The sequence below is a fragment of the Crinia signifera genome, chromosome 5 (genome assembly GCF_055691185.1).
Source record: "Crinia signifera chromosome 5, ASM5569118v1, whole genome shotgun sequence".
NCBI classification, from domain to species: domain Eukaryota; kingdom Metazoa; phylum Chordata; class Amphibia; order Anura; family Myobatrachidae; genus Crinia; species Crinia signifera.
In genome coordinates, this window is record NC_139221.1 from 983,621 (window position 1) to 1,007,461 (window position 23,841).

Sequence of the window (23,841 nt, forward strand, 5' to 3'; positions counted from 1 at the left end):
ATGGAGCAATACCGCTGGCTGGACATGGAGCGGCAGAGAGCGCACATGCCGACAGCTCCTATAACTAGAACGTGAATGTCAGAACCGAACCATGGAGCAATACCGCTGGCTGGACATGGAGCGGCAGAGAGCGCACATGCCGACAGCTCCTATAACTAGAACGTGAATGTCAGAACCGAACCATGGAGCAATACCGCTGGATGGACATGGAGCGGCAGAGAGCGCACATGCCGACTGCTCCTATAACTAGAACGTGAATGTCAGAACCGAACCATGGAGCAATACCGCTGGCTGGACATGGAGCGGCAGAGAGCGCACATGCCGACAGCTCCTATAACTAGAACGTGAATGTCAAAACCGAACCATGGAGCAATACCGCTGGCTGGACATGGAGCGGCAGAGAGCGCACATGCCGACTGCTCCTATAACTAGAACGTGAATGTCAGAACCGAACCATGGAGCAATACCGCTGGCTGGACATGGAGCGGCAGAGAGCGCACATGCCGACAGCTCCTATAACTAGAACGTGAATGTCAGAACCGAACCATGGAGCAATACCGCTGGCTGGACATGGAGCGGCAGAGAGCGCACATGCCGACTGCTCCTATAACTAGAACGTGAATGTCAGAACCGAACCATGGGGCAATACCGCTGGATGGACATGGAGCGGCAGAGAGCGCACATGCCGACAGCTCCTATAACTAGAACGTGAATGTCAGAACCGAACCATGGAGCAATACCGCTGGCTGGACATGGAGCGGCAGAGAGCGCACATGCCGACAGCTCCTATAACTAGAACGTGAATGTCAGAACCGAACCATGGAGCAATACCGCTGGCTGGACATGGAGCGGCAGAGAGCGCACATGCCGACTGCTCCTATAACTAGAACGTGAATGTCAGAACCGAACCATGGGGCAATACCGCTGGATGGACATGGAGCGGCAGAGAGCGCACATGCCGACAGCTCCTATAACTAGAACGTGAATGTCAGAACCGAACCATGGAGCAATACCGCTGGCTGGACATGGAGCGGCAGAGAGCGCACATGCCGACAGCTCCTATAACTAGAACGTGAATGTCAGAACCGAACCATGGAGCAATACCGCTGGCTGGACATGGAGCGGCAGAGAGCGCACATGCTGACTGCTCCTATAACTAGAACGTGAATGTCAGAAACGAACCATGGAGCAATACCAATGGCTGGACATGGAGCGGCAGAGAGCGCACATGCTGACTGCTCCTATAACTAGAACATGAATGTCAGAACTGAACCATGGAGCAATACCGCTGGATGGACATGGAGCGGCAGAGAGTGCACATGCCGACAGCTCCTATAACTAGAACGTGAATGTCAGAACTGAACCATGGAGCAATACCGCTGGCTGGACATGGAGCGGCAGAGAGTGCACATGCCGACAGCTCATATAACTAGAACGTGAATGTCAGAACCGAACCATGGAGCAATACTTAGCATTCGAACCATGGAGCCTTAGCATTAGTACAGACCAGGTCCAACCCTTCAAAGCATTTTGCAGTACATCGGAACGCGTCAGCAGTACAGGAGCCATTAATCTGGAACCTATTGGGACACTGCAACCGAAAAGGACCCCCCTTCCCCTTGGGTTGGGACTTTGACTCTCGCCTGCACTGAACTGGAGAGCCGTGAATGCAGTCACCTGGGATACTAGCTGTAACAGGTGTAGATGTCTCTGTAACTGGCTGGAACCATACTTACGATTAAGCTGAGAAGTGTCAGCACATCCAGGAAACGAATTATTCACGAGGTCCAGGAGATAATGTTTATATCTGAAACAACAATGTTGACACAAAAGACAAATATTGAAGGCAAAGTACAATAACATATACAAAGGATAACCCTTTTACACCCAAATCCTGGATCAGACCCAGCATTTGGAACATGGTTCCAAGCCAGGTCGGATCTGGGTTTTGCTCCATTTACACTGTGGTGTTGACCCGAAGTGTAAACGTCAAGTGGAACAAAACCCTCTGCATAGTGATGGCTAAATCGCTCCGCTGCCGATGGACTTAGATGTCTGGGAAAAGCTGCAGTAAGGCACTGTTCTCCAAAGGGGCCATTATCCTCTTCCAGAAATGTTATGGAATTAAAGAACATACAATATAGCAGGGGTCCTCAAACTATTTTGCTCCGGGACCCCATCAGACAAGAAAATTAAGTACAGAACCCCAGCAAGTTACTGCAGAAGGTCATCACATCACACGTGTAGTCAGCAGACAGCACATACATGGCAGCATTGTGGGGGCACAGAGTGATGGGAGGAGTCTGATATACCATAACCCATCACATCACACGTGTAGTCAGCAGACAGCACATACATGGCAGCATTGTGGGGGCACAGAGGGATGGGAGGAGTCTAATATACCATAACCCATCACATCACACGTGTAGTCAGCAGACAGCCCATACATGGCAGCATTGTGGGGGCACAGAGTGATGGGAGGAGTCTGATATACCATAACCCATCACATCACACGTGTAGTCAGCAGACAGCACATACATGGCAGCATTGTGGGGGCACAGAGGGATGGGAGGAGTCTAATATACCATAACCCATCACATCACACGTGTAGTCAGCAGACAGCCCATACATGGCAGCATTGTGGGGGCACAGAGTGATGGGAGGAGTCTAATATTCCATAACCCATCACATCACACGTGTAGTCAGTAGACAGCACATACATGGCAGCATTGTGGGAGCACAGAGTGATGGGAGGAATCTAATATACCATAACCCATCACATCACACGTGTAGTCAGCAGACAGCACATACATGACAGCATTGTGGAGGCACAGAGTGATGGGAGGAGTCTGATATACCATAACCCATCACATTACACGTGTAGTCAGCAGACAGCACATACATGACAGCATTGTGGAGGCACAGAGTGATGGGAGGACTCTAATATACCATAACCCATCACATCACACGTGTAGTCAGCAGACAGCACATACATGGCAGCATTGTGGGGGCACAGAGTGATGGGAGGAGTCTGATATACTATAACCCATCACATCACACGTGTAGTCAGCAGACAGCACATACATGGCAGCATTGTGGGGGCACAGAGTGATGGGAGGAGTCTGATATACCATAACCCATCACATCACACGTGTAGTCAGCAGACAGCACATACATGGCAGCATTGTGGAGGCACAGAGTGATGGGAGGAGTCTGATATACCATAGACTCTTGAGTCAGAGAAATCCTTTCCAACTTCATGGTGTTGGTATTCCCTGACCAAGTCAGAATGAATGTTCCACTGGAACACCCTCGAATGAATTATTGCACACTGCAGGGATTCGAACGTGGCCACCATCTTGCCCAAAAGTCTCAGACACATCCAGATCGACCCATGCGGAGCGCTGAGAATAAACCAGGTTAAGCTTTGCACAGCCCTGGCCTTGTCCTCTGGCAAAAACACTCGATGTAAATGAGTGTCCACCACCACGCCTAGAAACTAAAGCCTCTGGGATGGCACCAGATGAGACTTCCTGATATGTATGATCCATACATGAACCGTAGCAGAGATTGATGTTCCTATAATATTGGCATGTGGAGATACGCATCCTGAATATCTACTGCAGCCAAATATTCCCCTGACTCCATGGTTAGCAGCACTGATCGGAGATACTCCATCTTCCACCCAAAGATGTGTGTTTAGGGATTTTAGATTCAAGAAGGGTCAGAATGACCCGTCCGGTTTGGGAACCAGGAACAGAGTGGAATAAAATCCCATTCTCTGTTCCTGTGCAGGTACTGGAATAACCACCCAATTGTGAGCAAGCGAAGACACCCCCCCCCCCCCCCCCCGCAACAGAGCCTTCCCTTTCTCCGCCTCCCAGGGTAAGCGGGTAAGTACAAAATGCCTTGGAGGATCCCCTCTCAGGTTGATTTTGTAACACCAAGAGACTACTGCTCTCACCCACTGATCCTGAGTGGAGCTGAACCAAACATCCTGAAAAATCAGTAGGTGGCCCCCCGACACTGCTCCCAGAATGGGGAGTCCGCACCCGTCATGCTGAGGGATTTATCCTCAGGCTTGGATGATTGCTTCTTGGAAAAGGCACCAAAGCAGGACTTGGAAGCCTTTCCCCTACCTGCAGGAAACCCTTCTACCTGTCTGACCCCTGCCAGATGCTCCGCCCCAAAAAGGAAAAACGAAAGGAAAGGCAAAAGGCACTAAATGAGAACCGCCTGGCTTCGCCACCGGTCCTGGTAGAAAGGATCTCTTGCCACCAGTAGCCTGTTTTATTAAGGTTTCCAGTTCAGAACCAAAAATAACTTCTCCTTCAAGTGACTTCTTGGAACCACTATCCGCCTCCCAGGCCTTTAGCCATAAAGCTCTCCTTGCTGTGACAGAAAAGGCCGATACCTTGGAAGCCATCCTGATCGGCCTCTGCCGCACACTTCAGCTTCTCCGCCTGAGAATAGTTCAGGGTTTGGGTCAGCCATCAATTGGGAACACAACATGTCCGCCCACACATTCATGGCCTTTGATACCCAAGGCATCATCTAAAAGCTGATGTAGGGAAAACCCTACCCCTTCAAAAATGGCCTTTAGACCAGTGGTTCTCAACCGCAGTCCTCAGGGACCCCCAACAGTGCATGTTTTGCAGGTCTCCTCACAGAATCACAGGTGATATAATTAGCTCCACTGTGCCAGTGAGTAATTAGTGCACCTGTGTATCTGTGAGGTGACCTGGGAAACGTGCACAGTTGGGGGTCCCTGAGGTCTGAACCACTGCTTTAGACAACCCGCCAGCTCTTTGTCTACAGGGTCCTTAAAGGCTGCTCCCCCTTGTGTAGGAAGCGCCGTGGTCTTAGATATGCGGGCTACAGGTGCATCCACCAAAAGAACCTTTTCCCATAATGTTACATGCTTCTCTGGCATGGGATATAAAGCATCAAACCTTGTCGTCTGGAGTCTTCCATGCCTCACCCAAGAGGTCAGACAAGCTTGTATCCATAGGAAAAGTAACCACAGATTTACATAGCCTCTTAAACCCGCCTTCCTGCTGAACCTGCCTGGCACAGCGCCAAAATCGAATCCTCTACACCTGGAATTGAGGTATCCCCAACCTTCTGCAGTCCCCAAACAGTATCTGCAGCACATTCACCCTTCTCTTCATCTGATTCAATGTTAAGGAGAGATAATGGATGTCTAACAGAAACCGCTGCAGGCACTTTAAGAAACTGTTCCATATAGTCAGACATATTATGCACACCCTGAGCTGTGTGCTGCATAACCTGCAACAAGGCAGGATCTCCCTGTGATGGTGGAGGGGAACTCAGAGAGGACTGTGACTGAGACACAACCTGGGAGAGCTGGATAAATCCTCCCTTTGCCTATACAGTGCCCGTACCAACTCAGCCATAGATCTGCCAAGGGCTCTAATCGCTCTGCCCTCTGCACTTGAGCTCCACTGGGAACAGCATCACAAGCAGGGCACAAATCCCCCTGATCCAACTGGTCACTTGTTAATTTGACCCTGCAAAATGTGCAATCTATTAACATGGCAGACAGCAGCAATATTACACCTTTCTGTCTGACAGAGCACAGTGCAGAATACAGTAACCAGTGACTTATCTGTCAGCTGCTGATGGAGATGATCCAGCGATTACAGGGAGAAGGCTGCTAGAGGACTCGCACACTGTAGTTTCCTTTCAGCTCCGCAGACTGGAAGAAAAAGCGCCAAAACTACAGCCAGGAAGAGACCAAGTCTCTGCTTCAGCAGGGAGGCAGCGCGTTTTTGGCACCCTCCCCCTTCAGCCGCTCCCACAAAATAGTCCTCTGTCTCCCACTCCACTGGGGATCACATGGGAGTGCCCGGCTGCGCAGGGCTCCTGTAGCCAGTTTGTCCTCCATGTTCAATATGGAGTGCGCTGGCAAGTCCTTGTAAATGGCGGCGCCATAACGGGGTTCCGCCACCAAAGACCCCTCACTAGCTGAGAGCCGGTTTCAAGTCCCCCAGGGCCCAGGAGACCCCTCCAATAAGAGGGGTCAGCGCGCAGAGCAGGGAGAAAGCAATGCTCACAGGCAGCGCTCTGTCAGCCCATGCAGCGCTGCAAACAGTGTATAAAGGTTTCCACAGGAAACTATACACCGAACCTGCACTAGCTAAAGTAAAATGAATAAAATAAAAAACTAACTCTATCTAAAACAGCTGCAGACCCACAGCATAAGCACCCACTCCGGTGGACACCTAAAACTGAAGTTTCCAGGATGCAGTGAGGGATCATAGCATAGGTGCCTGGCTCCTACGGACTCTACTACAGCCCATGGTTAAGCTGTGTCACCAGGATGGACGATACAGAAAAGGTAAATTAGGCACCTTGGTACAAAACCTTGCAGTGATGTTCCAGAGTATTGCTGTGTATACAGGGTCACCAATATGGGCGATTAATAGTGATACCAATACCGGGTCTCACAGGTCAGTGAATAATTCATTAGACCATAAACATGGTGGGGAAACTTCAATTGATATTAACACCACCAATATAAAGTCCTAAATAGTGGATAATTCAATAAATATGTGTAAGTCAGGTAGGTATTCACCATAACCAAAGCGCTCCTATGTGTAGCCCAGCCAGAATGGGTCAGGTAGGTATTTACCATAACCAAAGCGCTCCTATGTGTAGCCCAGCCAGAATGGGTCAGGTAGGTATTTACCATAACCAAAGCGCTCCTATGTGTAGCCCAGCCAGAATGGGTCAGGTAGGTATTTACCATAACCAAAGCGCTCCAATGTGTAGCCCAGCCAGAATGGGTCAGGTAGGTATTAACCATAACCAAAGCGCTCCTATGTGTAGCCCAGCCAGAATGGGTCAGGTAGGTATTCACCATAACCAAAGCGCTGCTATGTGTAGCCCAGCCAGAATGGGTCAGGTAGGTATTCATCATAACCAATGCGCTCCTATGTGTAGCCCAGCCAGAATGGGTCAGGTAGGTATTCACCATAACCAATGCGCTCCTATGTGTAGCCCAGCCAGAATGGGTCAGGTAGGTATTTACCATAACCAAAGCGCTCCTATGTGTAGCCCAGCCAGAATGGGTCAGGTAGGTATTAACCATAACCAAAGCGCTCCTATGTGTAGCCCAGCCAGAATGGGTCAGGTAGGTATTAACCATAACCAAAGCGCTCCAATGTGTAGCCCAGCCAGAATGGGTCAGGTAGGTATTAACCATAACCAAAGCGCTCCTATGTGTAGCCCAGCCAGAATGGGTCAGGTAGTTATTTACCATAACCAAAGCGCTCCTATGTGTAGCCCAGCCAGAATGAGTCAGGTAGGTATTTACCATAACCAAAGCGCTCCAATGTGTAGCCCAGCCAGAATGGGTCATAACCAAAGCGCTCCTATGTGTAGCCCAGCCAGAATGGGTCAGGTAGGTATTCACCATAACCAAAGCGCTCCAATGTGTAGCCCAGCCAGAATGGGTCAGGTAAGTATTCACCATAACCAAAGCGCTCCTATGTGTAGCCCAGCCAGAATGGGTCAGGTAGGTATTTACCATAACCAAAGCGCTCCAATGTGTAGCCCAGCCAGAATGGGTCAGGTAGGTATTAACCATAACCAAAGCGCTCCTATGTGTAGCCCAGCCAGAATGGGTCAGGTAGGTATTTACCATAACCAAAGTGCTGCTATGTGTAGCCCAGCCAGAATGGGTCAGGTAGGTATTAACCATAACCAAAGCGCTCCTATGTGTAGCCCAGCCAGAATGGGTCAGGTAAGTATTCACCATAACCAAAGCGCTCCTATGTGTAGCCCAGCCAGAATGAGTCAAGTAGGTATTTACCATAACCAAAGCGCTCCTATGTGTAGCCCAGCCAGAATGGGTCAGGTAGGTATTTACCATAACCAAAGCGCTCCTATGTGTAGCCCAGCCAGAATGGGTCAGGTAGGTATTAACCATAACCAAAGCGCTCCTATGTGTAGCCCAGCCAGAATAGGTCAGGTAGGTATTCACCATAACCAATGCGCTCCTATGTGTAGCCCAGCCAGAATGGGTCAGGTAGGTATTTACCATAACCAAAGCGCTCCTATGTGTAGCCCAGCCAGAATGGGTCAGGTAGGTATTTACCATAACCACAGCGCTCCTATGTGTAGCCCAGCCAGAATGGGTCAGGTAGGTATTAACCATAACCAAAGCGCTCCTATGTGTAGCCCAGCCAGAATGGGTCAGGTAGGTATTAACCATAACCAAAGCGCTCCAATGTGTAGCCCAGCCAGAATGGGTCAGGTAGGTTTTAACCATAACCAAAGCGCTCTTATGTGTAGCCCAGCCAGAATGGGTCAGGTAGGTATTAACCATAACCAAAGCGCTCCTATGTGTAGCCCAGCCAGAATGGGTCAGGTAGTTATTTACCATAACCAAAGCGCTCCTATGTGTAGCCCAGCCAGAATGAGTCAGGTAGGTATTTACCATAACCAAAGCGCTCCAATGTGTAGCCCAGCCAGAATGGGTCAGGTAGGTATTTACCATAACCAAAGCGCTCCTATGTGTAGCCCAGCCAGAATGGGTCAGGTAGGTATTTACCATAACCAAAGCGCTCCTATGTGTAGCCCAGCCAGAATGGGTCAGGTAGGTATTCACCATAACCAAAGCGCTCCAATGTGTAGCCCAGCCAGAATGGGTCAGGTAGGTATTCACCATAACCAAAGCGCTCCAATGTGTAGCCCAGCCAGAATGGGTCAGGTAAGTATTCACCATAACCAAAGCGCTCCTATGTGTAGCCCAGCCAGAATGGGTCAGGTAGGTATTTACCATAACCAAAGCGCTCCTATGTGTAGCCCAGCCAGAATGGGTCAGGTAGGTATTTACCATAACCAAAGCGCTCCTATGTGTAGCCCAGCCAGAATGGGTCAGGTAGGTATTTACCATAACCAAAGCGCTCCAATGTGTAGCCCAGCCAGAATGGGTCAGGTAGGTATTAACCATAACCAAAGCGCTCCTATGTGTAGCCCAGCCAGAATGGGTCAGGTAGGTATTTACCATAACCAAAGCGCTGCTATGTGTAGCCCAGCCAGAATGGGTCAGGTAGGTATTAACCATAACCAAAGCGCTCCTATGTGTAGCCCAGCCAGAATGGGTCAGGTAAGTATTCACCATAACCAAAGCGCTCCTATGTGTAGCCCAGCCAGAATGAGTCAAGTAGGTATTTACCATAACCAAAGCGCTCCTATGTGTAGCCCAGCCAGAATGGGTCAAGTAGGTATTTACCATAACCAAAGCGCTCCAATGTGTAGCCCAGCCAGAATGGGTCAGGTAGGTATTTACCATAACCAAAGCGCTCCAATGTGTAGCCCAGCCAGAATGGGTCAGGTAGGTATTAACCATAACCAAAGCGCTCCTATGTGTAGCCCAGCCAGAATGGGTCAGGTAGGTATTTACCATAACCAAAGCGCTCCTATGTGTAGCCCAGCCAAAATGGGTCAGGTAGGTATTAACCATAACCAAAGCGCTCCAATGTGTAGCCCAGCCAGAATGGGTCAGGTAGGTTTTAACCATAACCAAAGCGCTCCTATGTGTAGCCCAGCCAGAATGGGTCAGGTAGGTATTAACCATAAACAAAGCGCTCCTATGTGTAACCCAGCCAGAATGGGTCAGGTAGGTATTAACCATAACCAAAGCGCTCCTATGTGTAGCCCAGCCAGAATGGGTCAGGTAGGTATTAACCATAACCAAAGCGCTCCTATGTGTAGCCCAGCCAGAATGAGTCAGGTAGTTATTTACCATAACCAAAGCGCTCCTATGTGTAGCCCAGCCAGACTGGGTCAGGTAGGTATTTACCATAACCAAAGAGCTCCTATGTGTAGCCCAGCCAGAATGGGTCAGGAAGGTATTAACCATACCCAAAGCGCTCCTATGTGTAGCCCAGCCAGAATGGGTCAGGTAGGTATTTACCATAACCAAAGCGCTCCTATGTGTAGCCCAGCCAGAATGGGTCAGGTAGGTATTTACCATAACCAAAGCGCTCCTATGTGTAGCCCAGCCAGAATGGGTCAGGTAGGTATTTACCATAACCAAAGCGCTCCTATGTGTAGCCCAGCCAGAATGGGTCAGGTAGGTATTTACCATAACCAAAGCGCTCCTATGTGTAGCCCAGCCAGAATGGGTCAGGTAGGTATTTACCATAACCAAAGCGCTCCTATGTGTAGCCCAGCCAGAATGGTTCAGGTAGGTATTTACCATAACCAATGCGCTCCTATGTGTAGCCCAGCCAGAATGGGTCAGGTAGGTATTAACCATAACCAAAGCGCTCCTATGTGTAGCCCAGCCAGAATGGGTCAGGTAGGTATTTACCATAACCAAAGCGCTCCTATGTGTAGCCCAGCCAGAATGGGTCAGGTAGGTATTTACCATAACCAAAGCGCTCTTATGTGTAGCCCAGCCAGAATGGGTCAGGTAGGTATTAACCATAACCAAAGCGCTCCTATGTGTAGCCCAGCCAGAATGGGTCAGGTAGTTATTTACCATAACCAAAGCGCTCCTATGTGTAGCCCAGCCAGAATGAGTCAGGTAGGTATTTACCATAACCAAAGCGCTCCAATGTGTAGCCCAGCCAGAATGGGTCAGGTAGGTATTTACCATAACCAAAGCGCTCCTATGTGTAGCCCAGCCAGAATGGGTCAGGTAGGTATTTACCATAACCAAAGCGCTCCTATGTGTAGCCCAGCCAGAATGGGTCAGGTAGGTATTCACCATAACCAAAGCGCTCCAATGTGTAGCCCAGCCAGAATGGGTCAGGTAGGTATTCACCATAACCAAAGCGCTCCAATGTGTAGCCCAGCCAGAATGGGTCAGGTAAGTATTCACCATAACCAAAGCGCTCCTATGTGTAGCCCAGCCAGAATGGGTCAGGTAGGTATTTACCATAACCAAAGCGCTCCTATGTGTAGCCCAGCCAGAATGGGTCAGGTAGGTATTTACCATAACCAAAGCGCTCCTATGTGTAGCCCAGCCAGAATGGGTCAGGTAGGTATTTACCATAACCAAAGCGCTCCAATGTGTAGCCCAGCCAGAATGGGTCAGGTAGGTATTAACCATAACCAAAGCGCTCCTATGTGTAGCCCAGCCAGAATGGGTCAGGTAGGTATTTACCATAACCAAAGCGCTGCTATGTGTAGCCCAGCCAGAATGGGTCAGGTAGGTATTAACCATAACCAAAGCGCTCCTATGTGTAGCCCAGCCAGAATGGGTCAGGTAAGTATTCACCATAACCAAAGCGCTCCTATGTGTAGCCCAGCCAGAATGAGTCAAGTAGGTATTTACCATAACCAAAGCGCTCCTATGTGTAGCCCAGCCAGAATGGGTCAAGTAGGTATTTACCATAACCAAAGCGCTCCAATGTGTAGCCCAGCCAGAATGGGTCAGGTAGGTATTTACCATAACCAAAGCGCTCCAATGTGTAGCCCAGCCAGAATGGGTCAGGTAGGTATTAACCATAACCAAAGCGCTCCTATGTGTAGCCCAGCCAGAATGGGTCAGGTAGGTATTTACCATAACCAAAGCGCTCCTATGTGTAGCCCAGCCAAAATGGGTCAGGTAGGTATTAACCATAACCAAAGCGCTCCAATGTGTAGCCCAGCCAGAATGGGTCAGGTAGGTTTTAACCATAACCAAAGCGCTCCTATGTGTAGCCCAGCCAGAATGGGTCAGGTAGGTATTAACCATAAACAAAGCGCTCCTATGTGTAACCCAGCCAGAATGGGTCAGGTAGGTATTAACCATAACCAAAGCGCTCCTATGTGTAGCCCAGCCAGAATGGGTCAGGTAGGTATTAACCATAACCAAAGCGCTCCTATGTGTAGCCCAGCCAGAATGAGTCAGGTAGTTATTTACCATAACCAAAGCGCTCCTATGTGTAGCCCAGCCAGACTGGGTCAGGTAGGTATTTACCATAACCAAAGAGCTCCTATGTGTAGCCCAGCCAGAATGGGTCAGGAAGGTATTAACCATACCCAAAGCGCTCCTATGTGTAGCCCAGCCAGAATGGGTCAGGTAGGTATTTACCATAACCAAAGCGCTCCTATGTGTAGCCCAGCCAGAATGGGTCAGGTAGGTATTTACCATAACCAAAGCGCTCCAATGTGTAGCCCAGCCAGAATGAGTCAGGTAGGTATTTATCAGAACCAAAGCGCTCCTATGTGTAGCCCAGCCAGAATGGGTCAGGTAGGTATTTACCAGAACCAAAGCGCTCCTATGTGTAGCCCAGCCAGAATGGGTCAGGTAGGTATTTACCATAACCAAAGCGCTCCTATGTGTAGCCCAGCCAGAATGGGTCAGGTAGGTATTTACCATAACCAAAGCGCTCCTATGTGTAGCCCAGCCAGAATGGGTCAGGTAGGTATTTACCATAACCAAAGCGCTCCTATGTGTAGCCCAGCCAGAATGGGTCAGGTAGGTATTTACCATAACCAAAGCGCTCCTATGTGTAGCCCAGCCAGAATGGGTCAGGTAGGTATTTACCATAACCAAAGCGCTCCTATGTGTAGCCCAGCCAGAATGGTTCAGGTAGGTATTTACCATAACCAATGCGCTCCTATGTGTAGCCCAGCCAGAATGGGTCAGGTAGGTATTAACCATAACCAAAGCGCTCCTATGTGTAGCCCAGCCAGAATGGGTCAGGTAGGTATTTACCATAACCAAAGCGCTCCTATGTGTAGCCCAGCCAGAATGGGTCAGGTAGGTATTTACCATAACCAAAGCGCTCCTATGTGTAGCCCAGCCAGAATGGGTCAGGTAGGTATTAACCATAACCAAAGCGCTCCAATGTGTAGCCCAGCCAGAATGGGTCAGGTAGGTATTAACCATAACCAAAGCGCTCCAATGTGTAGCCCAGCCAGAATGGGTCAGGTAGGTATTTACCATAACCAAAGCGCTCCTATGTGTAGCCCAGCCAGAATGGGTCAGGTAGGTATTAACCATAACCAAAGCGCTCCTATGTGTAGCCCAGCTAGAATGGGTCAGGTAGGTATTCACCATAACCAAAGCGCTCCTATGTGTAGCCCAGCCAGAATGGGTCAGGTAGGTATTAACCATAACCAAAGCGGTCCTATGTGTAGCCCAGCCAGAATGGGTCAGGTAGGTATTTACCATAACCAAAGCGCTCCTATGTGTAGCCTAGCCAGAATGGGTCAGGTAGGTATTTACCATAACCAAAGCGCTCCTATGTGTAGCCCAGCCAGAATGGGTCAGGTAGGTATTCACCATAACCAAAGCGCTCCAATGTGTAGCCCAGCCAGAATGGGTCAGGTAGGTATTAACCATAACCAAAGCGCTCCTATGTGTAGCCCAGCCAGAATGGGTCAGGTAGGTATTAACCATAACCAAAGCGCTCCTATGTGTAGCCCAGCCAGAATGGGTCAGGTAGGTATTTACCATAACCAAAGCGCTCCAATGTGTAGCCCAGCCAGAATGGGTCAGATAGGTATTAACCATAACCAAAGCGCTCCTATGTGTAGCCCAGCCAGAATGGGTCAGGTAGGTATTAACCATAACCAATGCGCTCCTATGTGTAGCCCAGCCAGAATGGGTCAGATAGGTATTAACCATAACCAAAGCGCTCCTATGTGTAGCCCAGCCAGAATGGGTCAGGTAGGTATTTACCATAACCAAAGCGCTCCTATGTGTAGCCCAGCCAGAATGGGTCAGGTAGGTATTCACCATAACCAAAGCGCTCCTATGTGTAGCCCAGCCAGAATGGGTCAGGTAGGTATTTACCATAACCAAAGCGCTCCCATGTGTAGCCCAGCCAGAATGGGTCAGGTAGGTATTAACCATAACCAAAGCGCTCCAATGTGTAGCCCAGCCAGAATGGGTCAGGTAGGTATTCACCATAACCAAAGCGCTCCTATGTGTAGCCCAGCCAGAATGGGTCAGGTAGGTATTAACCATAACCAAAGCGCTCCTATGTGTAGCCCAGCCAGAATGGGTCAGGTAGTTATTTACCATAACCAAAGCGCTCCTATGTGTAACCCAGCCAGAATGGGTCAGGTAGGTATTAACCATAACCAAAGCGCTCCTATGTGTAGCCCAGCCAGAATGGGTCAGGTAGTTATTTACCATAACCAAAGCGCTCCTATGTGTAGCCCAGCCAGAATGGGTCAGGTATGTATTTACCATAACCAAAGCGCTCCAATGTGTAGCCCAGCCAGAATGAGTCAGGTAGGTATGTGCACTCCTACCCCACCAGCAGCCACAATAACATTTCTGGCCATGCTTAAGGTGCCCACACACTAGAACGATTTTTGGGGCGATTGGCCGATTTCCGAAAATCGTCCGATTTCGTTCCAATGCGCGCTCCCGTGGATCTTTTGCTAAATCTTCTGATCTTACGTGCTGCATGAAAGATCAGTAGATTTAACAAAAGATCCATAGGAACGCACACGGGATCTTAAGAAAAATCTTTGGTAAAGATGTGCGCTCGCCTGAAATCTTCTGTCCATGACAGGCAAAAGATTTCAAGGCTAAATTTATCTTTTACGATAGTAGATCTTTCTAGTGTGTGGGCACCTTTAGAGACACAGTCTTCATCTTTATTTCTGTGACACAAGGATACAGGGTTGAATAAAGGGCAGGAGGTCATATCTTTCTAGTGTGTGGGCACCTATACTCTGTCTCACTATTAGTGCATGTGACAGGCGCTTACTGGTGTACATCTAAACATTGCAGTTCCGCTATAAGTGATGTGACAGCTACAAGCAGGGAAAGCTCCACCCCCTTCCAGCCATATGGTGTCAGAGCATGGCTGCTAGTGGAGGGGAGAGAGAAGGATGGGGAAGCCCCAGCTATTGAAGGAACATTTCTAAAAACTGATCTGTAGAGGGGCATAGATGGGGGAGTGCCCGACTATACCCCATTGTAATGACTCCCAGGATCCCCTATGGATGAAAGAGAAAAGGCCACACTAAGGACAGAATATACCATAACATACATAGAACACCACTTACTTAAACACTCTGTGCAGTGGAAGTTCTAGAAGCTGCTCGATGGTCTGGCCATGGAATTCTAGACGGGATTCTTGCAGCTTCTTGAAACGTGCAAAGGATTTATTCTTCTTTGTCTGCGTCTAGAAGGAAAATAGTCAAAGTACCCAGTAACCATTATGTCAGGATGCTGTAACAGGGCCATTCGCGGCCATTACCCTAACAGGGGACAACATGTGATAATAGGGGAACACGTGATGGGGTGTACGGTCAGCCGTGAGGTGCAGCCATGTGATGGGGTGTAACGTCAGCCGTGAGGTGCAGCCATGTGATGGGGTGTAACGTCAGCAGTGAGGTGCAGCCATGTGATGGGGTGTAACGTCAGCAGTGAGGTGCAGCCATGTGATGGGGTGTAACGTCAGCAGTGAGGTGCAGCCATGTGATGGGGTGTAACGTCAGCAGTGAGGTGCAGCCATGTGATGGGGTGTAACGTCAGCAGTGAGGTGCAGCCATGTGATGGGGTGTAACGTCAGCAGTGAGGTGCAGCCATGTGATGGGGTGTACCGTCAGCCGTGAGGTGCAGCCATGTGATGGGGTGTAACGTCAGCCGTGAGGTGCAGCCGTGTGATGGGGTGTAACGTCAGCCGTCAGGTGCAGCCGTGTGATGGGGTGTAACGTCAGCAGTGAGGTGCAGCCATGTGATGGGGTGTAACGTCAGCAGTGAGGTGCAGCCATGTGATGGGGTGTAACGTCAGCAGTGAGGTGCAGCCATGTGATGGGGTGTAATGTCAGCAGTGGGGTGCAGCCATGTGATGGGGTGTAATGTCAGCAGTGGGGTGTAGCCATGTGATGGGGTGTAATGTCAGCAGTGGGGTGTAGCCATGTGATGGGGTGTAATGTCAGCAGTGGGGTGTAGCCATGTGATGGGGTGTAATGTCACAAGTGAGGTGTAGCCATGTGATGGGGTGTAATGTCACAAGTGAGGTGTAGCCATGTGATGGGGTGTAATGTCACAAGTGAGGTGTAGCCGTGTGAGGGGGTGTAATGTCACAAGTGAGGTGTAGCCGTGTGATGGGGTGTAATGTCAGCAGTGAGGTGTAGCCGTGTGATGGGGTGTAATGTCACCAGTGAGGTGTAGCCATGTGATGGGGTGTAATGTCAGCAGTGGGGTGTAGCCAAGTGATGGGGTGTAATGTCACAAGTGAGGTGTAGCCATGTGATGGGGTGTAATGTCACAAGTGAGGTGTAGCCATGTGATGGGGTGTAATGTCACAAGTGAGGTGTAGCCATGTGATGGGGTGTAATGTCAGCAGTGGGGTGTAGCCATGTGATGGGGTGTAATGTCAGCAGTGGGGTGTAATGTCAGCAGTGGGGTGTAGCCATGTAAGGGGGTGTAATGTCAGCAGTGGGGTGTAGCCGTGTGAAGGGGTGTAATGTCAGCAGTGAGGTGTAGCCATGTGATGTGGTGTAACGTCAGCAGTGGGGTGCAACCTTGTGATGTGGTGGTATGTAACTAGAGGTGTAGACATGTGATGGGGTGTAATGTCAGCAGTGGGGTGTAGGCATGTGATGTGGTGGCATGTAACTAGAGGTGTAGCCATGTGATGGGGTGTAACGTCAGCAGTGGGGTGCAGCCATGTGATGTGGTGGTATGTAACTAGTGGTGTAGCCATGTGATGTGGTGGTATGTAAATAGAGGTGTAGCCATGTGATGCGGTGTAACGTCAGCAGTGGGGTGCAGCCATGTGATGTGGTGGTATGTAAGTAGTGGTGTAGCAGTAATAATTGGTGTATATCAGGGGTAACAGACTGTGAGACACAGCAGTTCCAGCCGTTCATACAACCAAAATCCCAGATCCGATCTAGTGTACAGTGGTCGTTCCATCATTATTATTATAATTTTATTTATAAGGCGCCACAAGTGTTTCGCAGCGCCGTACAAAGGAACAATACAGGGAGACAAAACTTGACATAACATTGAATAAATAACAAAAATACAGTACAAATAAAGAGCGCCACAGTTCAATACACATTTCAGCTTAAATGTAAGTAGTGAGGACTCAATCAACATACAACTAGAGGCTTGAGGCCAATGATGGAGATGAGTATGCAGACAAAGATGGTCACTGAGTGTTGGAGTAAAGGAGAGCTGTGAGTGACATGTGAAGAGAAGTGGGCTTTGACAACAGGAGGGAAGAGGGCCCTACTCAGAGGAGCTTACAATCTAGTAGGAAGGGGAGACAGATTACAAGAGGTGCAAGCGAGGGGGTGGTGGTTAGATAGCAGGATGTAAAAAGGCAAGAGGTCGGAGAACCAGCTGGTTTATGCAGTGGAAGGGTACGCTTTGATGAATAGGTGAGTTTTCAGTGCCCGTTTGAAGCTTTGCAAGGTCGGGGAGAGTCTAATGGGGCGAGGGAGTGCGTTCCACTGAAGGGGTGCAGCACGGGCAAAGTCCTGTACTCTAGCATGGGAAGCAGTGATCAGGGTGGAGGAGAGACGACAGTCGTCAGCTGACCGTAGAGGGCGGGAGGGTGTATGAATGGAGATGAGGTTAGAGATATATGGAGCAATGGAATTAGAGATGGCCCTGTATGTGAGTGTGAGGTGTTTGAAGAGTATTCTGTAGGGGAATGGAAGCCAGTGCAGATTTTGTTGAAGGGGAGTGGCAGAGTTAGAGCGGCAGGAGAGAAAGATAAGCCTGGCTGCAGCATTGAGGACAGATTGGAGAGGAGCTAGTTGGGATTGAGCGAGGCCGGTGAGAAGAGCATTACAGTAGTCAAGCCGTGAGATGACCAATGAGTGGATGATCAGCTGAGTTGCACTCTGTGAGAGAAAGGGCCTGATGCGAGCAATGTTGCGTAACTGGAACCAGCAAGAATGGGCCAGGGCTTGGATGTGGGGTGCAAAGGAGAGGGAGGAGTCAAGAGTGACACCCAGGCAGCGGAGTTGGGGAACAGGGGAGATGATGGTGTTGTTAACAGTGATAGAGATATTAGTAGGGGGCATAGCTCTGGGTGGGGGAAATATAATAAGTTCGGTTTTGTCCATATTCAGCTTCAGAAATTGCTCAGACATCCAGGTAGAGATGGCAGAGAGGCAGTTGGAAACTTGAGAGAAAACAGTGGGGGACAGATCAGGAGAGGAGAGGTAGATTTGGGTGTCATCTGCATAGAGGTGATATTGGAAGCCAAAGGAGTTAATGAGTGCACCCAGAGAGGAGGTGTACAGAGAGAACAGAATGGGGCCAAGGACGGAACCCTGAGGGACCCCGACAGGAAGGATAGAAGGTGGTGAGGTAGAGCCAGAGGCAGAGACTGAGAAGGAACGGTTGAAGATGTAAGAGGAAAACCAGTTGAAGACTGTGCCAGAGAGGCCAATGTTTTGGAGTGTGTGGAGGAGGAGAGGGTGATCCACAGTATCAAAGGCAGCAGATAGGTCCAAAAGGATAAGCAGGGAGAAGTGACCCTTGGATTTGGCTGACAGCAGGTCATTGGTGACTTTCACTAGGGCAGTCTCAGTGGAGTGAAGTGGGCGAAAACCAGATTGAGGGGGTTCTAGGATGGAGTGGTCAGACAGATAGCTGGTGAGACGCCTGTAAATCAGCCGTTCTAGTATTTTAGAGGCAAATGGGAGAAGAGAGATAGGGCGGTAGCTTGTGGGAGATAAAGGGTCCAGGTTTTTTTTTTTTAAGAATAGGCGAGACCAGAGCGTGTTTGAAGGGTGAGGGAAAGATGCCAGTAGAAAGAGATAGGTTAAAGAGGTGAGCAAGGTGGGAGCAGCCAGTGGGGGAGAGGGAACTGAAGAGACGGGAGGGGAGAGGGTCCAAGGGACAGGTAGAGGGGGGAGAGGATGAGATGAGGGAGTGGACTTCCTCAGCTGTAGTAGGGCAGAAGGATGACAGAGTGGGGTAGTTGGGAGGGGAGAATGATTGGGGTGGGCAGCAGAGGGGGTACGGGAGGAGATATCATGTCGGATTACCTCAATTTTAGAGAGGAAGAAGGAGGCAAAGTCAGTGGCAGTGAGGGATGAAGGGAGGAGAGGTGGTGCAGGGCGAAGTAGAGTGTTGAAAGTTTCAAAGAGACGTCGGGGATTGGAGGAATGGGAAGAGATGAGAGATTTGAAGAAAGATTGTTTGGCAGAGGAGAGAGCAGCGCTGTAGGAGGAGAGAATAAACTTGAAATGGAGGAAGTCTTCCAGAGAGTGAGATTTCCTCCAGAGGCGTTCAGCAGAGCGTGCACATTTTTGCAAGAATCGTGTTATTTTGTTGTGCCAGGGTTGTGGTTTAGAGCGTCAAAGGGGGACAGTGTGGAGGGGGGGCTACAGAGTCGAGAGCAGAGGTGAGAGAAGAGTAATAGAAAGAGGCAGCCTGGTTGGGGCAAGTCATGGTTGAGAGAGGAGAGAGGAAAGTCTCCAGGGAAGACAGGACAGTAGGGTCAAGAGACCCGAGGTTACGTCTGGTGACTGTGGGTCTGGGCAATGAGGGGAGAGGGGAGGATGAGAGGGTGAAAGAGAGCAGATTGTGGTCAGAGAGTGGGAAGGAAGAATTCGAGAAATCAGAGAGATTACAATGGTGGGTGAAGACTAGGTCAAGGGAGTGTCCGAGATTATGAGTGGGGGTGGAGGTCCATTGAGAAAGTCCAAAGGAGGTGGTAATGTCAAGAAGGTTAGAGGAGGCAGCATTATTGATGTCAATAGGAATGTTAAAGTCACCAAGGATGATAGAGGGGAGGTCAGAGGCAAGAAAGTGTGGAAGCCACGCAGCAAAGTTATCAAGGAAAGGGGAGCAGGGGCCAGGGGGGCGGTAGATTACAGCCACAAGGAGGTGAATGGGGTAGAAGAGGCGGATAGTGTGTACCTCAAAGGTGGAGAATGTGAGGGAGGGCTCAGGTGGAATGGCGCGGAAGAAGCAGTTGGGGGAGAGGAGGATGCCCACTCCTCTGCCCTGGCGGCCATCAGGTCTGACCGAGTGTGTGAAGGAGAGGCCTCCATAGGAGAGGGCAGCAGGGGAGGTAGTGTCAGAGGCAGAGAGCCAGGTTTCAGTGATGGCGAGAAGGTTAAAAAAGTGGGAGATAAAGAGGTCGTGGATAGTTGGGAGCTTGTTGCAGACTGATCTAGCATTCCAGAGAGCAAAGGAGAAAGGAAGGGAGGGGACAGGTGAGATAGTAATTAGGTTGTGTGGGTTGTGGGTGCGTGTGAAAGGTGTGGAAGTTGAGAGGGGGTGAGACCTGACAGCAAGGACTGGTATGGGACTGGATCTAGGAGCCATATTTCTGTGTAAAGTTGTTCAGAGTAGTGATATAGAGTGAGATTGGAGGGGCCTAGAATCATCTCCAAGGGCCAGTGATCCAATCACCCTCTTACAAGGTGTTGTTAGTCGGGTAATCCTGGGTTACTTCTGGGACCCTTCTGCATTGAGCATGGGTTATTGCAGCAATGAAAACGGGGTATAATATGTTAATGACAGGGTGACAGAGCGAGGCCCATATACATGAGACACCTACCTGTACTGCAAGCCCATATACTGTACATGAGACACCTACCTGTACTGCAAGGCCATATACATGAGACACCTACCTGTACTGCAAGCCCATATACATGAGACACCAACCTGTACTGCAAGCCTTGTGGGTTCTACGCAATCTGTGTGCGTCTTATACAGATGTAGATATTGTAAGAAAGTCTGGAATCCAGATCCGGCCAGGTTGTGTTCAAGAGAAATCAGAAGAGACCTGTAAGAATAATTATCAGTCTAGTTACCAATATTCACCAACACAATACAATCGCCAATCTGTGATGTTGCAATCTGTGATATATTTAGACACACGATGCAAATCACAGATAGGACAAAATCAGGCGCGCAATAACCCGCGGTTAGTGACACTCTCAATAAAAGGCACCACAGGGGAATACATTTAATTAAATTAAAATGTATAACAATATTGCTGCTCCTAAGAGTGATTCTGTGTCCCTCAAGTTTAAAGCACAGGTATTTCGTGATAAGAAAAGAAGCGCAATTGTCATAAAAATCAATAAATTTATCAATACAGTAATAAAATATAAAAAAAACTATAAATTTCTGAATAGAAATAGAAGGTGATCACAATGACATCTGTGGGACACTTATGCAAATTCATACATTATTAATTCCAACAGTAGTAACATCCATAAATTGCAATACTATCAATATGCACATATATGGGGATTGGAATTTCCGATTGCGTATTGGTAGGTTCAGATTTAGAAAAGCATGGATATACAGAGTCCCAGTATAATAATAAGCAGCCAGCAGTACCAGGTGGTTGATGTTAATATCAGTACTTCAAAATAAATGGGAGTTGATGTTGATGTCAACACTCCATGTCGACAGAAATTTTATCCAGGTTAATGTCACGGCACTGTGGCCAAATAATTGCTGGAGTAGAATATGTGCTTACCAATTGTTGAAACCCTCTGTCTCTGGAGGGAATTTCCAATCTCCAGGGGTTATAGGGGACCACACTGCGGCAGTTTTTCAGGTTCTTACCCCGCTGTCGAGCTCCAGGACCTGAGGTGTCCACACACCTTGTGAGCGCTGTGTGTGGAGGGGTGTCTGAAGAAATTGCACAGGTGCAAGGACCGCTTTCAATCAGCTTGCAGATGGCAGCACCGCTGCCGCTTGTACACACTCGAGCTGGGAGCGGAGAAATAGCCGCACAAATACGGCGTCACCATGGGTGGCAGGTGAACTGGCTTTAACGTTGTCCAACGTATGTGCAAAGTGTCCCACAATCGTCAAATGGATCACCAGGGGTCTTGACGCGTTTCTCCGGTATAAACCAGTTTCCTCATAAGATCCCCCATTGTCTACTGGCACCGTATTTATATGTGAGTCTGCCAATCAGATTCCTCCTTTAATTAGCACAAGTGACTTAATTAATTAGAGTCCAATTTCAATGTCATCATCCTTGTGCAACATACATTTTAAAAAGTACATTTTATATATATATATATATATATATATATATATATATATATATATATATATATATATATATATATATATATATATCATTCCAAGTGCCCGGCACTCCTATGGATGTCTTTAATATGACCCGGTGCCTTCCTTGTAGCTTTAGTAAGCTCTTGTAGATGCTGGGATGGATGTAGGCGGCACTCTCGGATTTAGTGAAGCAAAGCAAATTTATTGTGGCTCCAACATGTTTCGGGCATGTTGGAGCCACAATAAATTTGCTTTGCTTCACTAAATCCGAGAGTGCCGCCTACATCCATCCCAGTATATATATATATATATATATATGTATATATATATATATATGTATATATATATATATCACATTTAGTAAGAATTACAAACCAAATACATATGTGGTATCAAAAACACATGGATTTTTTTGTGTGTTTGGGATGGCAAGCCATGTATTTGTAACTAATCCCAACAGGCTTAAGCAGCCCATACACGTCCCGATGCGGGCGTGCGTTGTGGGCTTCAATAGCAGGGATCACATTGCATTGCATTGCATGTGCATGCGTTATATACTTATATACTTTTTGTACTGTGCGATAAGGTGCCGCGGGAGCGCGCACCTCAAAGCACAGAACGCACAGCCCGGCATTGCAGCGTGTATGGGCTGCTTTACACCTGCATTGATTCACTTCATTAATAATAGATGTGTCCAATAAAAAAGAGAGAAAGAGGGAGAAGTCAAGTCTCTAGAGCTACAGCTTTTGTTTAGGGATCTCCTGTGGCTCAATCCGCAGACACCACGGACAGCTAGCACAGTCACAGGTTCAATCCCTGCACATGACATACAGATCCAAACCGAAGAGAATTAATTGTATTACACTATAAATTTAGTTTTAAACATTGTTATTATTAGTTCATCACACCTAAAAGAATAAACAGTATAAAACAATAATGATATAGAATCTAGAAAGTCAGAGAGGATTTAAAGCTTATCTATTAAGGAATAGTCCCTTCATTTATTAGTTCCTTGGTTTTTAAACATTAATTAGTAATATAATATCTAAATAGATAATGTTGTTTCTAAAGCTGTCCTGATCTGGTGAGAATCAACCCTGGCTCCATCCGTAGAACACCACGGCTGTCAAATCATGGAGCCATAGGTTCAAAACCCACCCTCAACATGCAAACATACAAACATCGGGAAGGAAACCTTTTTAAACCGAAATAACCCCTCAGCAAGTTTTATCCATAGTGATTTCCTCATATCTATATATACGCGAACAAAAGGAATTTTTACTCTTGATTTTCTTAAGAACATTATATCAAAAAGAAACTGAATACCCATTAGGACTCCCAACAACTCAAAGACCCACATTATTAAGTTCGATAGATTCGTTTAGCCCTAGAGGAAATAATGACCCCAACGAAAAAATCCAGAATGCCTCTCTTTTACATAGATTACTAAATCTATCACCACCTCTCTGAGACAGATATCTGTTCAATTGCCTGGAGTTTCAGCACCTCAACACTCCCTGCATGATGAACCTTTACATGTCTCCAGATGCTATGTGTTAGAACTTTATTAATAACGTTTCTCCGATGCTCGAGAAAACGTATATTTAATGTACGTGTTGTTCTGCCAACATACTGTAGGCCACAATTGCATGTAATCAGATAGATTACGTAACTTGATGCACAGTTCATAAAGCTTTTTATTTTGAAAATGGAATTATTAGAAGAAGCAAACTGAGTACTTCTATTCAAAAGAAACCTACAGGTAATACAGTTGGTCCTACCGCATTTAAAGCATCCGATCAAGGTAGATTTATTGAGGGTCAGATGAGAATCTTGATGAAAATGACTAGGTGCTAAAATATTTTTAAGATTATTGTTCTTTTTGAAAATAA

The 23,841-nt window shown here is 48.1% G+C and overlaps 1 protein-coding gene across 1 annotated transcript in view; it reads right to left on the bottom strand.

Moving 5' to 3' along the window:
• The window catches only part of ARHGEF39 (Rho guanine nucleotide exchange factor 39), a 208,025-nt gene that overhangs the window by 79,184 nt on the left and 105,000 nt on the right, over window positions 1-23,841 (bottom strand). The window contains 3 exon segments of the mRNA XM_083186480.1: window positions 1,737-1,807; window positions 14,995-15,113; window positions 20,579-20,699. Of these exon segments, the coding sequence (XP_083042606.1) occupies window positions 1,737-1,807; window positions 14,995-15,113; window positions 20,579-20,699 (311 nt within the window).